Genomic DNA, 17,826 nt, shown 5'->3' on the forward strand with positions numbered 1-17,826 from the left:
CACACTCACTGTGCTCATATCACAAGCACAACAGACATACATACACAGACAGAATTAAAAAACTAAAGAAAAAGAAAACCTTTGAAAAGAATCTCCAGTGAATAACAAAGCAGAGGTGTCCCTAGCCACAAAACAAACAGAGCAGGTTTTACAGAACTCATCTAAGAAAGGGACCAAAGAATGAGACAATAGACACTAAGGAGGAAAACAGGATTTCTAGAATTACCTTACCTACTACCAAAAACATCCAGGTCTGAACAACAGTTAAAAATATATATATTAAAAAAAAAAAAAAGGTAGAAGACATGCAGAGAAACAAAAATACAGCCCATAATATAAATATGGGGAAAGTTGATGGAAAATGTTGCTGAGATTAAGAAAAATTAAACTGAGCCAGGCAGCGGTGGCACACACCTTTAATCCCAGCACTCAGGAGGCAGAGGCAAGCAGATCTCTGAGTTCGAGGCCAGCCTGGTCTACAGAGTGAGTTCCAGGACAGCCAGAGCTACACAGAGAAACCCTGTCTTAGGAAAAAAAAGAAAAAAGAAAAACTAAACTACCATCAAAGGTTATTTTAAAGAGTGTTACTGTCTTTAGTTTTATATATGAATTTTATAATATATAATAATAATATAATATAAAAAGAGAAACCTCAGCTGTATCTGCAGACTTGACAAGCATGAGAACCATGTCTCACACATAGCAATATGGATAATTATGAAAAGAACCAAATAGGAAGTTTGGAGTTGAAAAGCACAATTATAGAGACTGAAATATCCCTGAGAGTAGGACAGATTTGAATTGTCAGAGGAACCAAAAGCTGGCGGACAGGCCGGCTGAGTTGGTCTAAACTGAGAAAGATAAGAATGGAGGAAGACGAGCAAGGTCTGTGAGGCCCATGGGACACGTCATGCACCACACACGGGGGAGAAATCTCCAGAGGAAAAGACGCGCTGATCTTGTTTGAAAACAAGGACCACAGCCGGGCGGTGGTGGCGCACGCCTTTAATCCCAGCACTCGGGAGGCAGAGCCAGGCGGATCTCTGTGAGTTCGAGGCCAGCCTGGGCTACCAAGTGAGTCCAAGGAAAGGCGCAAAACTACACAGAGAAACCCTGTCTCGAAAAATCAAAAAAAAAAAAAAAAAAAAAAAAAGAAAACAAGGACCAGGGCTGTGGCTGCAGCTGCTGCTCGAGCGCTTGCTGGCAGCGTGGGAGCTCTGCATTCCTTCCTGGCACCGGGAAAAACCGACGTGGCGGTGCGCTCCTACGCCCAGTACTTGGGGAGTGGAAGCGGAAGGATCAGAAGTTCAAAGTCATCTTGGCAACACAGAAAATTTGGGGCCAGCTGGAGTTACCTGACAGGAAAGGAGGCTGGGCCTCAGTCAGGTCCTTCACAAGACGCCCTTATTATAGAAGGGAATAGATCTGTACCTCTCGTTGTCCCTGAAGACCATTCTACTGGACAAGACATGGAAGGTGGAAGATGGTGACCCTTATAGCCAGGGTTGTGTGGAACTTCATTATTGTTTGTTTGTTTGTTTGTTTGTTTTGAGATAGGGTCTCCCTATGTAACCTTGGCCAACCCAGAAGTCTCTGTGTAGATCAGGCTGGCCTTGAATTAATAGAGATCTACTTACATCAGCCACCAGAGTGCAGGGATTAAAGGCATGTGGCACCCTGGCTAGCTGGGTCCTCACCCTTAATATGAAATGGGATGCTATGGAATAGTCTTTTTGGACACTGTGAAGATGTGCTGCGTTCATTGGTTTAATAAAGAGCTAAATGGCCAATGGTTAGCAGGAAGGAGCTAGGTAGGGGTGAAAAGGGACAGAGTCACACCAGGAGTAAGGTCACCGAGGGACAAATATGCACCTCATTTTAGAGGTGACTGACTGTCCAGCAAGTACAACGGATTGCTGTGTGCTGTGCACGAGCTTACCATCCAATTGGGCCATTTTCCTTCTGGCATGTTTTCCATCCAGGATGTGATTACTTTGTATACAGTGTGCCCAGAAAGACTGTCCAGTGTGGTGAAGTAATTGTTAAAAGGAAAATCAGCTTCCTTGACAAATGGCAAGCCGTAGTACATCATAGTCCTCTCAATGCTCTCTGCTGAAACTTCAGTCCCCATGAACCTGGAAGAGTTAGCAAACTTTCTTATCTTTGTTCAGTTGGAACCTCCAATTCACCCCTGCATGATCTGGAAAGCCCCATTCCTATCTCTCTCGCCAAACCCCGCCCACTCAGAAAGTCTCCAAACAAAGAAAAGGCACCAAAAAGGCCAGTTCCACATTCTTGGTGGCTACAGCAGCCTCCTCCCCTGAAGTAGCCAGCCACCGAGTCCCTGCCTAAAGTGCTCAGCTTTTGGCCATAGTTGGGCACAAACCCAGCTTGTGACAGACACATCCTCACCCCTCACCTACCATCTATATAATCTCCCTGCTTTAGTTCAGGCATGCAGCTTCTCCAGCCTCTATCTCTAGGACCGCAGAACTTGCCCAGGAGTTGCTTTGCTCAAATAAACCTGTTGATATACTTTTTCAATTTGGCTTGATCTGGATTACTGCATTGGCAGAGAAACCTATTATGAGGGTGGGAGTAGGGGTTGAGTGGAGGAGAAAACCTATTAGTCTTCAGCCTCTGACAAAAGAATGGGAACAATTCTGCTTAGGGCTTGCCATGATCATAGGTCATGGCAATCTCAGACCTCCTCAGCGTTTAGCTTCTTCATACAGTGGCCATCAGCACAGAAACTGCTGGTCAACATGTAGAGAATCAGCGTCCATGGAGGTTCAGCCACCAAGGGGACATGCACATCACACCTGTCTTTAAGGCTCGGGGATCTTTGCGGAAGAAGGGACGGAAAGACTGGAAGAGCCAGAGGCCTTGGAGGACTGAAGCGAAACAGCACCTTCTAGATATGACAGCTGTACTTACAGACTCCTAGCGGCTATGGTTGTCTACACAAGATCAAGTCAGTCAACTCTCTAGCCTGGATAGCTAAAGGACTCATCCTGAGTCCTCCTACCCCTAGCTGAGAAGTCACTGACAGATGGGCTAGTGAGAGAGGACCGGTCCATTTTCTTTAAGGATGTGGTCCCTGGTAGGTTGACCACACTCCAGTAGATGGTCCCACACATGTGAGTATGTGAACAGCATAAACTGGACTCAGTGGGTTATTTATTTTTAAAGAGGACATAGAGTTGGGGTGGGGTATAGAGGGTATCCTGGGAGAGTTAAGAGGAAGAGTGTTGGTGAATATAATCATGCATCGTTAGATAGGGCTCTTCAGAGAGCAGAACACGACCACAGAATTCAGTTCGCCATCGACACTGTTCTCTGCTGCTTTCTACCCCTGACTAAAACTCTTACATCTTGAAGACCTTCTTCCAGTCTATACCTTCATATAAAGGGTCTCCCCTTTTTATCGATATGCACTCTGAAAACCACTCAGGATCATACAGACACCTGACATGGCCCCATCAGCTGCCGCCAGCTAGTTGAGGCGGCACATTAATGGAGGTACGGTCTTACATGTGCCAATGGATTCCCCACCTCTGCCACTACTCTGAGTCCACCGCCTTCTCCAAGGGCGGGGAGGGTAGGGAGGGTGCAGAGAGTGGGGCTTCTTTAGCTGCTCTCCATCATTCTGTTTCATGAGCTACTTAGAAATACAAAGAATCCTTCATCCAAGTTTTTTTTTTTTTTCGAGACAGGGTTTCTCTGTGTAGCTTTGGAGCCTTTCCTGGAACTAACTCTGTAGACCAGACTGCCCTCGAACTCACAGAGAACTCACCTGCTCTGCCTCCTGAGTGCTGGATTCGTGACCTGTGATAGATTCTGTGTACTGCCTCGACTCACTAGAGAACTCCATCCTGCTCTGCCTCCTGAGTGCTGGGATTAAAGGCGTGCGCCACCACTGCCCGGCCATCCAAGATTCTTAAGACCAGATGTATCTCAAATTTTGTAAGATTTTTACATTCTTAGAATATTTCTATAAAACTTTACTCCCTAAGAGTAAACTTAGTGATCCAAACTTAGAAATTCAAAATGTGCCTGGGTGGTAGTGGCACACACCTTTAATCCCAGCACTCGGGAGGCAGAGGCAGGCAGATCTTTGTGAGTACAAGGCCAGCCTGGGCTACAGAGTGAGTTCCAGGACAGCCAGGAATACACAGAGAAATTGTTTCTCCAAAACAAAACAAAAAGAAAAAGAAAAGAAATCCAAAATGCTCTAAAATGTTTAGATTTTCATGTTAGAGATGCTGAACTTATAACTTAACAGTGTTTCTAACATGCCAGACACTATTTTAAGTGATTTATGTGCATGATCTCATCTAACTTCACAATAGCCTTCCAAGGATTATGACTATTACTCTTCTTTTGATGAGAAAACCCATTTCTGCCAACTGACACCCCCAAGGTCACCGAGCTACAGAGCAGGACCCCACCTCAGCCCCTTGATCTCACAGCTGTGCTAACCCCTGGGATCTCCTGACAGTTCAGCTGGAATATTTGGGTTCACACTATTCAAACAACATAACCCGAGTAATAATGATAAAAGTAACGGTTCACAGGGCTGGAGAAGTGGCTCAGCAGTTACAAATGAGTGCTCCTCTGGAAGAGGATCTGAGTTCAGTTTTCAGAACCCATGCCAGGTGATACGGCCACCTGTAACTCCACCTCCAAGGGGATGCGTGCCCCCTTCCGGCCTCTTAAGGCACCTGCACTCACTCACATGTACAAAACCCATCCACAGACACACATACAAAAGCACCATACATTGTATGAAATTCCCAAAGAATAAAAATATTTTAAAGGTCACATCTAACACCTAACCAATATATTCTTTCAAATTAATTTCATCTCTAGCACTCTACAAAAGAGGAAACTGAAAATCAGCAAAGATAAGCAACATGAGAGACCGCGTCACACGTTGGCATAACCAAGCTGTAAATTATTATTATGTAGTTACATTTTTTTTTAATTTTAAAAGGTGGGAGTGCAACACGGCTTAGCAAGTGCCATGCAAACCTGGTGGCCTGAGTTCAATCCCTGGAACTCACATAAAGGTAGAGAGAGGACAGCAAGGCTACTCTATGACCTCCATTTGTGTTCATGACACCTATGCCCTTACACACACACACACACCAATAATAATAATAATAATAATAATAATAATAATAATAATAATAATAATAATAGAATTCAATTATAGTTACGCAGGGTCTTTCAGAACAGAACGTGGGCCTGTGGTTACCGGTATCTGCCAGGCTCCCTGCTGTACTGGTCCAAGATCTGCCGGAAGTCCCGGACAATGTCATGCATTCCCACCTGAGTAGTGGTGAAGTCGTGGTAAAGCTCCGAGTAGTGGGTGACGGTGTCCTGGGAAAAACAGGACAGCATAGTTAGCACCGTTTCACACCCACAAGGGCCCTGTGTAGGTTCAGACGGTCTTATTAGGTGGCTTGAACCAAGGAAATATTTGCTCAGTGGTGGTCCTAGAAACCTTGCAAGAGGCTTGTGGGTAGCAGACACTCACAACCCTTAGTATTATTGCATGGGCTCTTAAGTGTCTTTAAAAATCTAGTGAACAGTAAGCATTCCTATATCACCCATTTTAGTAAACTAAATTTTACCAAATACCAAAACTTTAATTACAAAACACCTCTAAATATAAATGTCTAAATGCTTCAGATGTTTTTGACGAAGATAGAACTTGTAAGCCAGGCAGTGGTGCCGCACGCCTTTAATTACAATACTCAGGAGGCAGAGCCAGGCGGATCTCTATGAGTTCGAGGACAGCCTGGACTACAGAGTGAGATCCAGGACAGCCTGGGTTACACAGAGAAACCCTGTCTCAGAAAAAAATAATAGAGCTTGTTGTACATCTATACTGTGTAGCTATACTGTGTCTGCTTACAAAATGTCAACATTTAACTTTGCTTCTGTCTCCGTTCTTCATGGTTACTGTTAACCTTCTTGGGGTTTCAGTGATGGCTCCTGGTAGTCATTTCTATGTAGGATTAGAAAATTCAAAAGACTACAGCTCACATGCACTACAGTCCTGGGTTGGACACAGACTGGCCAAGCTATCCCAACCTGACGTGCTTCCTGTCGGCAAGTTCTCTTTGGTTAGGTCAGCTTCACCTATAAAAGTGAAAGAGTTTGACTTGGGGTGGGGTTTACCCCGGGTGTCTTCCTAAAATTGCTTGTTCTTCAGATTGCGCAGTCACTTTGCAGACATATGCTTTATCACATCACATTCTCAGCAAGGTGACTTCAAGATTTTCTCTCCAAGCAGAAGCTAGATTCTTTTTCTTTTTTCTTTCTTTTTTTTTGTTTTTTGTTTTTCGAGACAAGGTTTCTCTGTGTAGCTTTGGAGCCTGTCCTGGATCTCCCTCTGTAGACCAGGCTGTCCTCGAACTCACAGAGATCCACCTGGCTCTGCCTCCTGAGTGCTGGGACTAAAGGCGTGTGCCACTGCCGCCCAGCTCAGAAGCTAGTATTCCTTGAGAAAATGGGCTAACAACGTCTGTTGTCTTCATTTTTCTGTCTTACCAGAAGTTATGAGCAAAAAAAATATAATAATAGTAAAAATAATGATGATGATAATAATGGGCTTAATTATAACCTTTGCTTCATGACATAGTCTCACAATCAATTGCTCTTTAATTAGGTAAGTAGGTGAGTAGTTAATTAGATAGGTAGGTGAGTAGTTAGGAAGATAGTTGAGTAGTTAGGTAAGTAGGTAAGTAGCTAATTGGTTAGGTAGGTGAGTAGTTAGACAAGTAGTTAATTAGGTAGGTAGTTGAGTAGTTAGGTAGGTAGGTAGTTGCTTTATTTAATGAAGTTAAAAGAATGCATAAATTGGCTCAGGACAAAAGGTAGAAACTTGAGAACAAAATATCCAAGTGGACTTCATCTTACATAATTGGCTTCATTAAGAGTATCCTACTACACATAAAATTTTAGACTTTCTTTCAACCACACAAAGCACTGCTGAGACTCACCTAGACTGCTGCCTGTTGCTGTGATTTGCTTATTTGGTTCGTATAACAGTCTAGCCTGTAACACACAATGCTCCACTAGTTTGTAGTGTGTGTTGGAACTACTATCTACTTGACCATAAAAACTGGGGTGACCATAGAAGAGCAGTCAACTCCATATGTCGGGGGGTGGGGTTGAGGTGACAGTCAATAGTGTAGAGCCCCAAAGAACTCAGCTTCTGTAATGAGGGAGGCTTTGTCTGGAATTCTGTTATCAACCTCTGTAATTGTGAATCCTGAGGCTCACTTAACGAAATCATGAAGCTCCTCTCATTCAAACGTTGAGAGACTTGGATGAAACATCCAGCGCTAATTCCCTTCTGTTCTGACTCTGACCTGATCAATAGAAAAGTCCCAGGAAATTGAGTCTAAGTAAAATGAAAAAAAAAAAAACAAAAAAAAAAACAAAACAAAAAACTCAATGAGCAACCGTCCTTCATTCAGTAGACCCTTATTAGTCCTTACTGTGTCCCCAACACCCTCATTGAGCAAGCCCTTGCTCTGTAGAGAACCAGTGGAAAGGGCCACCCAGGTGCATGCACTAGAAAGGAAGTACTCCAAAGGTCTTCCTGTGGGCAGGACTGGCTTATCCTAGACTGGAACAGGGACAGCTCCCAGGGAAGACTGCTTCTGCTCTTGCAGAGGACATGCTTGGTTCCTAGCACCCATCCAGTTAGCCCTAGGGGGACCCAACAGCCTCTTCTAACTTCTGTGGGCACCCGCACTCAGGTGCACACACCCACACACAAACACGCATATACACATACTTTTTAAAATATCAAAAATTTTCAATGTCGAAAACAGAAAACAGTCTGATAATATTTTCAGATGAGGCAAAGAAAAAAAAAGTTTAAAAGAAGACTTACCGGAATTTGGGATGGATTTACTTGGATTTCGTTCCTCAGGTCCTTCGCTTCCAAAAGAAATTTAACCGCATTGAAACTAAAGCCATCAACACCCTTGGAGAGCCAGAACTGTATTATTTCCTGAACATGGAGAAGCAGAGCACTTGGTTACATCAACTACAAACTCTAGATAGAACATTAACAGAGGCTCCGTGTATGGGTGACCATCAGAATGGTTTCCACACACAAAACACATTATCACACACACAACTTCACTCACAATCTGTAACTGGTTCTCTCAGTACCAGATGCTGGGTTTGGTGAAAGAGTAAGTATTCCAGGCAAGAACAGCTATGGAAATGCTGTTGGGCTCCCTGGGAAATTAAAAAAAAAGGGGGGGAGGCGTGGATAGCTACCAGGCAGTAGTGGTGCATGCCTTTAATCCCAGCACTCGGAAAGCAGAGACAGTTTGAGCCCAGCCTGATCTACAGAGTGAGTTCCAGGACAGTCAGGACTATACAGAGAAACCCTATCTTGAAAAAAAAAAATCAAAATAAATAAATAAAATAAAAAGAACAGCACGTCCAAAGGTGTGTAGATAAGAGGGAAGTAGCAGAAGTTGGACTTGTCAAGCCGGGCAGTGGTGGCGCACGCCTTTAATCCTAGCGCTTGGGAGGCAGAGGCAGATAGATCTATGTGAGTTCGAGGCCAGCCTGGGCTACAGAGTGAGTTCCAAGAAAGGCACAAAGCTACACAGAGAAACCCTGTCTCGAAAAAAAAAAAAAAAGTTGGACTTGTCATGTCTAGCTTTGCAGGCAATGGCAAAGACTTGGAACTGGAAAGGATGGGCGGAAAGTCCTGGAAGGTTTCAAGCAGAAAATGCTGTGATCTGGTTAAAAGATTAAGCATAGAGTTGACACAGACTAGCAATTCCACACCTAGGTACATGCACAAAAGAAATGCAAACATATATCAAAAAAAAAAAAAAAACTTGAATGTTCATGGTAGCAGGGTTCTTAAGTTGAAATTATCTCTGATGGTAAATCCATCCATGTGATGACTATTACCTGATCACAGAACAGAAGAAAGTACTGGTGCATGCTGGGACAGGCCTGAATCTTAGAAGCGTTTTTTTGCTAAATACAGGGAATAAATATTGAATTAATTCCTTTCTACAAGATGTCCACAATAGGCAGATCCATAGAGAGAGATAGGGGACTGGTTCAAAGACAACGGACAGGATGGTCAAGTCAGCACAGCTCTCTGTAAACCTCCCAAGCCAATTTGACGAGGTGTGGGTAAGCATTATCTTGCATGCTACCGCAGACACCAAACACGTGAGTGCTGATTTTCTAGAAGACAGCTAACCTTCCTCATGAGCTCTTTATTCACTTCAGAATCTCAGCGGGCTAAACATCAACCTCCATTAAAGAATGAGAAACGTGAGTTTGCCCTTTCGTCTTCACACTCCTGTTCAGGTCCCAGCGTCTCGGGATGGCCTCGCAGAACGGCGACCCAGCTGCCGCCAGCGTCGCCACCGTTCGCAAGGGCACCGCCCGGGGCCCTGTGGGTAAGAGGCTACAGCAGGAGCTGATGCCCTCATGATGTCTGGTGACAAAGGGATTTCCGCCTTCCCTGAATCAGACAACCTGTTCAAATGGGTAGGGACCATCCATGGGGCAGCCGGCACAGTATATGAAGACCTGAGGTCTAAGCTCTCACTCGAGTTCCCCAGCGGCTACCCATACAATGCACCCACGGTCAAGTTCCTCACGCCCTGCTACCACCCCAATGTAGACACCTAGGGTAACATCTGCCCGGACATCCTCAAGGACAAGTGGTAAACACTCTATGACGTCAGAACCATCTTGCTCTCTCTCCAGAGCCTGCTAGGAGAACCCAACATGGATAGCCCTTTGAACACACATGCTGCTGAGCTCTGGAAAAACCCCACAGCATTTAAGAAGTACCTGCAAGAAACGTATTCAAAGCAGGTCTCCAGTCAAGAGGCCTGACGCAAGATGTCCAGCTTCTCTTGTGTGTCGTCTTTTTCCTTAGGTGGTCTGTCCTTTCCTTGATTTCTAAGCTGTGCTGTTATTTTTGTTTTATTTGTTTTTGTTTTTGTTTTTAAATTAAGTCTGCTTGAGCCCTTGCAATGTATATTAAATAAATATATGTTGGTTGTTTTTGTAAAAAAAAAAGAATGAGAAACGTGAGCTGGAGAGATGGCTCAGCAGTTAAGAGCACATGCTACTCTTGCCGAGGATCTGAGTTCGGTTTCCAGTGCCCCTGTCAGGAGGATCACAGCTGCCTGTGACTCCAAAGGCTCTGATGCCTCCTGGCCTCCAGGGGCACCTGCCCTCGAGTGCGCATACCCACACAGAGACACAAGAAAAAATAAAAATAAGTACTTCAAAAAAAAAATGAGAAATGAGTGTCCTGGAACCTCCGTAAGTATCACTATATTTCGTGGCCTTGTTCCATGAGATGTTTTTGAGTGTGTTTGTTTAAAATGCTGAAGATGAGGCCCAAGACTCCGGAACTGTGAGGAAAGGGCTTGGCCACCGAGCTACACGCCCAGCCCTGATGAGACATTTTAAAAGCTGAACCCATACAACCCAGAGTTTGCTCTTGAGAAGCATTTCCTTCATGTTACTTATTCTCTCCACCAGATGAGAGAAGAGGGCTCCAGATTTTAATTCTTAACCTCTTCTCGCTCCAGTTAAGCTCTCCAGGGTATAGGGTATAAAAATGGGCACAGTGCCTGGTTCCACCTGGTCAGGTGACCCAGACTTAGGGACTGTGGGGACAGTACTCTGTGTCCTTTGACTCTTCACTACCATGATACCACACTGTCCTGATTTCCACTGGGAATGTTTTCTACCACACCACCGCTGGTCACTGTACCCGCTCTGGTTCCTCATCCATCACAAAGGGGAGGGAGGAGTGATTTGGAAGGCAGGTAGAAACCAGAGTGACTGGGCGTGTACAAAATGCTACTACCTAATAGAAATCACTACAATCTAATATAAGCACCTCTGGGGCCTTCTAACTTCTCCAGGGGAACGCACTCAGACTCGGAGTTCCCAGCAGCCACTGGGAAGGAAGACCCCTGTGTGTCAGTGCTGTGGGGGTAAGAGCTGAGAGCTGATGGCTGCCGGGGGAGAAGGCTCAGGCTCCCGAAGTTCAAGTTGCTATGTGAACAGAAGTCCATCCAGATGCCTCCTCCCTGCTAACCACCTAAGCTACAAATTATTAACCTGCTCAGCTCTACTGTGCAGATAAGTGCTGCGGGTAGGAAGGGCAGGAGGGTGTCAGACGAGCCTCTGAGAAAGGTCCCGTCCAGGAGCCTCCCTCACCTCAGCCTCTCAGCGACCCTTATTTACTCCTCATAGTGAATCTTGACTCCCCCTCCAAACAATGTTTAACCCCTGGATAAGGTAGTAATGGCCCAGACGGGGTGGGGAGCGGGGAGGCTTTCATTCTCGGGGACTAGTTAGGAAGAATTCTATTCACAGACCCACTACCCGGATGCCTGCCAGAGAACAATCAAGTTAATCAAAGAATCATTAATATATCCACCAGCACACTGTGTCAAAATATGCAACCCTTGTTTAAATATCTGCAGACAATCCATCACTATCACTCCAAGGGTGTGGAGAGTCCAGTACCTGTTAAACTGACTGCTTGACATTGTTACGAATTCCTGACTGAAAACCGCAGATAAAGAGAAGCATACAGAGAGAAATGGTGCCTCAACCCAGGACCCGGGTGTGGTTGGGATGGTGAACTCCAGTCCCCAAACCTAGGCTTCAATCCTACCCCTGTCCCCCAAGAAACACCGCTTTGCCTCCCGGAGGCTCCTTCTCTATAATACCTTAAGAGCATCAACAGAGCTCAGCAAATTATTTGTCATATAGTGAGTGACTAATAAGTATGGGTGGGGGAGAGGGATCGATCAGTGAACTTTGGTAATGGAAGACAATCTACCACACCAAGATTAAAACTAACCCTTAGTCTGCTGACTTTAACTACCTCACTGAAATAAGAGTGCCCTGACTCAGGATGCCTGTTCCTAGAACGAACTCCTAAGCAATTTATTGAGACTTCATACATGTTTCTATGGTCTTAAGCCTAAGGAGTCCACAGGAATAAATACCTAACTGGGAGTGCAGAAGGCTAGGGGTGGGGATGTTGCTCAGTGGTAAAGGACTTGTCTAGAATGAGAAAAACTAGAACAAATGAAGAGAGAAAAGGAAGAGAAAGGAAGGAAGGGAGAGAGGGAGGGGAGGAGGATGGAGAGAAAGGAAAACAGAAGGACCTTTTTACTATAAAACACTGTAGAAAGAACTTGGAGAGCACCTAAACAATGGAAAGGCATACCATGTTCATAGATGGGAAGGTTTAATATGAAGGTGTCAGTACTCCTCAAAATGTGCTACAGACTTGATGTAGTTCTTATTAAAATGCCAGCCAGCTTCTTTGCACAATTGAGACGTTGCTACAAATATTCATATGGACATGCAAAGGACTCAGAATAGTCACGCAATATCCAAAACAAAGTTGAACTCATGCTTATTTATTTGTTTATTAGACAGGGTCTCACTTTGTGCTCTGGCTGTCCTGGAACCCACTATATAGTCCAGGTTGACTTAGAATTCACAGGGATATTCCTACCCCTGTCTCCTGCCTCCTGTCTCTGTCTCTGTGCCGGGATTAAAGGCAGAGTGTCACCATGCCTAGCAGACTCATACTCTTGATTTTAAAACTTACTACAAAGCTATAGTAACCAGGCAGGGGTCCTGACATAGAAACGGATACATAGAAGAATGGACCAGAATTAGGGGTTCAGAAATAAATCCAAGTTTTCATGGACAGTTGCTTTTCTACTAGAGTTGCCCACAGCTCTCAATTCTGTCCTGTCTCCTCTCTACCTGCTTCCCCCTGGCACTCCCCGGCTCCCCTAAATTCCCACCCGCTCCTCCCACAGCAGTGTCGAGAGTGGGAACACGGCTCTCCTCCCTGAGGAACTGAGAATAAGGATGACTCTGGTGGGAGTCCACTGAGGTGTCAACAGGAACCTTCCCACCCTGGACCACAGAGGACCTTCAGCGACTCGGCATGCATGCGCTTGCAGACCTGACTAGCCTGCATCTCCGACTTCTGGCTCCCTGCCTCTCACCCCGCAGCCTTGCCAGCTCACAAGTGGGGCTGCCACTTAACATACAAGACACCAAGTTAAATTTTCACTTCAAGTAACCAACAGGTTTTTCTTTTAGTAGACATAGCCTCCAAACTGCATTACTCATTAGCTGAACTTTAAAACTGAACTTGAGGTTTTTTGCACCCCCACCCCACCCCACCCCGCCTGGAACTCTCATCCCCGAGGCTCCATTTCTCATCTCAGCAGCATCTGTCCCAAGGGTTCCCCTTCTTTGGAAGGGCAAGCGCTCCCTGGCACACCAATGCCCCTTCCCTGAGAGAACACTCAGGCCCGTCTCAAACGTCTTGCATGCAGTAACATCATTGTTCCCTTGGTGTTCCAGAGACTGGCTGAGGGATGTGCTTTTTTTTTTTTTTTTTTTTTTTTTTAACCCACTGTCAATTCTCAATGCTCGAGACAGGGCCTGGCTCAGAGCGAGCAATATGCCAGCATTTACTGAGTAAACCCAGCCGTGCTACACATGGATGCATGGATTCTCTCTCCCTGTCTTCTGAACAAACACAATATCACCACCGACTGTCTTTCATAGGTTGAGGCTCTGAGACCGAAGAGTCAAACAATTCACCCAGAGGCCTACTGCACATGTAGGAACCAGCCCCCCAAGCCTGCCTTCTCAGCTCCCCGCAACACACCAGTCAATCACCTCAGGCCAAAGATCACCTCCAGCTTAGGTGGCTGTGTCCCTACTATTTACATTACTCTGGTTTAGATGAAGAAAGGAGCCACCAACACATTGTCAATATTTGCATTTGACACCTTAGCCTAGGAATTTAATGATACACTTTGATTGATTTTGCCTACACAGCTCTTCAGTCAACACAGAGTTTTTCAAATAACCACTTAGGCCCTACTAGTGGAGAAGTCTGTGTGGGTGTCCACACTCACTCAGGTCCCACTAGTGGAGAAGTCTGTGTGGGTGCTCACACTCACCTTTATTTCTTCTAGAACATCAGGATTTCGGAAATTTAAATCAGGTTGCTCTTTCAAAAACTGGTGAAAATAACATTGCTCTCGTACTTCGTCAAAGTGCCAACTGGAGTTCCCATACACACTCAGCTGGCAAATGGAAAAGAATGCATCATTACTTCACTCATTCCTGCACTGGCCTTGTCCACAAAGATGTGACCTGGCCATCCCAGCCCCATGAGGCAGTGCATAAATCCTGGGAGCTGTCTACCCAGGGAGAGCACTAAGTTAAATCAACATCCCCACATTATACCCTAATGCTCCACAAAAGTGCTGATGAAGTACTTAGCAAGTAGACACCATTCCTAACAACCACAACACCAGCTGATGCTCTCAAGTTCCGGTCAAGACCAACTTAAGGAACAGCCATTCCTCACATATTCCCTTGAATCTGCTGCTCAGGCTCCAGACTCCTGTATGTGAAGCAGATTATGGAGAAAGATAGCCTATATTGTGTCTTAGAGCATGAAGCCAGAGATGACTCCCCAAAGAATCACTTGAAACTCTACTAGTCTTCTGGAATAAAAGTCTAGTGACTTCTGGAGCCAGTACTCAGATGTGTTTGACAGTATGACTAATATCTTCTTGCTAGCAGGGATCAGGGGCATGACTGACTGCATGTCCAGATTCTCTGGCTGGTCCGTCATGATCTCTGGTCAATCTGTCTCAATCTATCCTTAAATGTGAGAGTTTCTTGGGCTCTATTTCAAGACTTTTGTTCATGTCTTGATAAAGAGCAAATGGAAAAAATGTGGTGGCGGGGGAGTTACCCCATCTAAATCCTTTTCTTTTTATTTTTTATTTATTTATTTATTTATTTTTTTTGGTTTTTTCGAGACAGGGTTTCTCTGTGTAGCTTTGCGCCTTGGTAGCCCAGGCTGGCCTCGAACTCACAAAGATCCGCCTGCCTCTGCCTCCCGAGTGCTGGGATTAAAGGCGTGCGCCACCACGCCCGGCTCCTTTTCTTTTTAATTGGAAGACACAGTCACATGGGGTCTGCATTTCCATGGCAACCGGCCACAGCGAGTAGCAACTGCTGTCTTTAAAGGAAACTTATCATCACCCGTTCACTGTGTGGGCCCCCTGGACATGAGTCAAGATGATATTCTTACATCATGCCTAACCAACAAAAGATTACAAATAAGCAACCCAAAAGAGAACTGAGAAAACCAGAAATAAGTGCTTCACGGAAACGGACACCCAAGGGACTAAATGCATAAGATGTTCAGTGTCATCCACAAGCACACACTTACTACATTAGTTACATAACCACTAATAATTAGATAAATGTAAAATTAAAAACATGGGATTTTTATGTTCGCCTGAATGGCAAAAAATATAGTTTGACCAAGAGAGTAACGCATCACCCTGCATGGTGACATCACACCTATTTAACGCAAGAAAACTCTGCTCATAAGCCTCAAAATAGGTTAATAAACATATATGACATGATTAATGATAAAGTTGGAAACAGTCCACTATTTGTTAACTGAAAAGTGATTAAGTTAACCACGGAATATTTACATATTATATATATGTAATATATATAATACATACAGCAATATGCAACAGGGAAAATGTGTGAGGCATGATTATCCAAAACCACATGAGTAGATCCTTCCAAAAATGAGTGATAAAAACAAGCTATAGAAAGCTTTACTTTTCATGAAGTTCAAAGTAAAGACAACTAAAAATTAACTGCTGACGGCATATTACATAAGCAAAGCAAATTCCTAGGACCCACATGGTAGGAGATGACTGACTCCTACAAGTTGCCCTTTGACTTCTGTGTGTGCTCCATGGTACACGAATACCTGCTCCCCACCTTCCCATCCCCCACATACAAGATAAATAAATCTAATAAAAAATGTAAGTAAACAAATAAGTCAACACTCATCAACTCCCTGGCTTGATAAAGTAGCTTCTATTATCTAGAATTTCATATACAGAGGGCTATATGAGCCTCTTTAAAATACTTTTTGACTTATTTACTTTATGTGTATGGGTGTTTCATCTACATGTATGTCCGTGCACCGTATGTGTGCCTGGTGTTCATAGAAGCTGGAAGAGGGCATCAGATTCCCCAGGATAGGAGTTGTGAGCTGCCATGGGGTACTGGGAATCGAACCCAGGTCCTCTGGAAGAGCAGCCAGTACTCTTGACAGCTGAGCCATCTCTCCAGCCCCCGCAACTAGTAGTCCATTGCACTGCTGAGTAGTATTGCATCATATTCATCTATTTGTATGTGCTAACATCTTAGAGTTATTTTTATTTATATGGCTTCATGTGTGTTTGTGTGTATGTCGTGTGTGTGTGGCCATGGAGGCCAGAGAGGATGTCAGATCCCCTAGGGCTGGAGTTACAGGCAGTTGTGAGCTGCCCAGTGTAGGTGCTGGGAAGAGAACCTGGGTCTTCTGGAAGTGCAGCCTGTGCTCTCAACCACTCAGCCATCTCTCCAGGCATGTGTTGACATTTTACATTAGAAAAATCAGCCTTGCCTACAAGTGGAAAGCTGACGGACGGATGGAAAAGGTGGTGGTAAAAAAAAAAAAAAAAAAAAAAAAAGCAGCTGTCATGTGCTGTAGTCAAGAGATCGTCTGGTCTGAGGAGTGAGTGGTGAGTTTTAGATGCAGCACTGAATATATACAGTCCTCAGCCCTTTCATTCACCAGCTCTGTGACCCCGCTCTGCCTATGTGCAAGACAGGTACTAAATTCTAATTTGTAGAATTAGAGGGGTAGACTGGATGAGTTAATGAATGTAAGACCCTTAATAGACAGCCTGCACCCAGAACGCTTAACAGATGTTTGCTAATAGCCTTTTAACAATGGGTTAATTTGGAGATGGGTTGTTAAGGCAGTAAACACGCCAGGATGTGCTGATGGCCTGTCATGGGCTGCATAGTGCCATCATGCACTGAGCTCGGTGGATGGGCAGTTACAGAGAGGTCACATAGTCAGTCATCAAGCATGCAGACTCTGAGTGTGTTTGGGGTGAAAGTTGGTTTCAAGGACCAGCAGAGAAGGTCAGGGTGAGAAGAGGGGGGACTCCATGGGGACAAGAGAATCTGGAATAAATGACTTGGGAGAAAACAAGAGAGAAACAGGCCTGACCGGGAGGATCATGCCTGAGACGAGAGACAGCTCGCTGCTGGACTAGAGGGTGCCTAGCAAACCTGAATTTCAGGGACAGCCAGAGTATCCTAGAGAGCCAGGCTTCCAGGGCCCTGTCAGACATCAAATCGGCAGGTGCTCAAGTTTCTTGTGTAAAAGTGGAGAGTTTACATACAACTCCACACACTGTCTTTTATGTTTCATGGGACCTCTGTATTAATCTTACCCCTTAATACAATGTGAGGGTTAAGTTGTAGCCATGCTGCCGTATTTTCAGGAAGAATGACAGCTGCTGGTCGGTAGCTAACTCAGTCCCTTTGCAATCTTTTTGAACATGCAACTCTAGAACCTGGCCTGGACAATATTTTATGCTAAAAGTTCATTCACTACTTGTCTAAAACTCAGGTTTAAATGCATGTTTGGGGCTCTTATTTGCTAAATCTGGCCGCCTAGACAGAAAGGACCTGGAGCAAGTAGGAAGGACGATGGCTCCTATGCTGAGTAGCATTTGCTGCTAAGAATCGGGTGGGAAGGAGGCAGCAGGGAGCTGGAAGACAAGGAGACCGTGCTGATGCCCTGGGCTCAGTCAACTCCCCAAGACAAGGTAAGGGCTCAGGTAGGGATGATGA

General features: G+C 44.9%; 1 protein-coding gene and 1 pseudogene across 1 annotated transcript in view; one reads left to right on the forward strand and one right to left on the reverse strand.

Annotated features, from left to right (window-relative positions):
- Slc3a1 (solute carrier family 3 member 1) overlaps window positions 1-17,826 on the reverse strand; it is a 31,257-nt gene that overhangs the window by 6,718 nt on the left and 6,713 nt on the right. The window contains exons 4-7 of the mRNA XM_028892696.2: window positions 14,049-14,174; window positions 7,916-8,035; window positions 5,261-5,385; window positions 1,940-2,135 (exon numbers count right to left, since the gene is read on the reverse strand). Of these exons, the coding sequence (XP_028748529.1) occupies window positions 1,940-2,135; window positions 5,261-5,385; window positions 7,916-8,035; window positions 14,049-14,174 (567 nt within the window). The remainder of the gene's footprint in view (window positions 1-1,939; window positions 2,136-5,260; window positions 5,386-7,915; window positions 8,036-14,048; window positions 14,175-17,826) is intronic.
- Window positions 9,387-10,056, forward strand: LOC114709054 (annotated as a pseudogene).

The sequence above is a fragment of the Peromyscus leucopus genome, chromosome 22 (genome assembly GCF_004664715.2).
Source record: "Peromyscus leucopus breed LL Stock chromosome 22, UCI_PerLeu_2.1, whole genome shotgun sequence".
NCBI lineage: Eukaryota > Metazoa > Chordata > Mammalia > Rodentia > Cricetidae > Peromyscus > Peromyscus leucopus.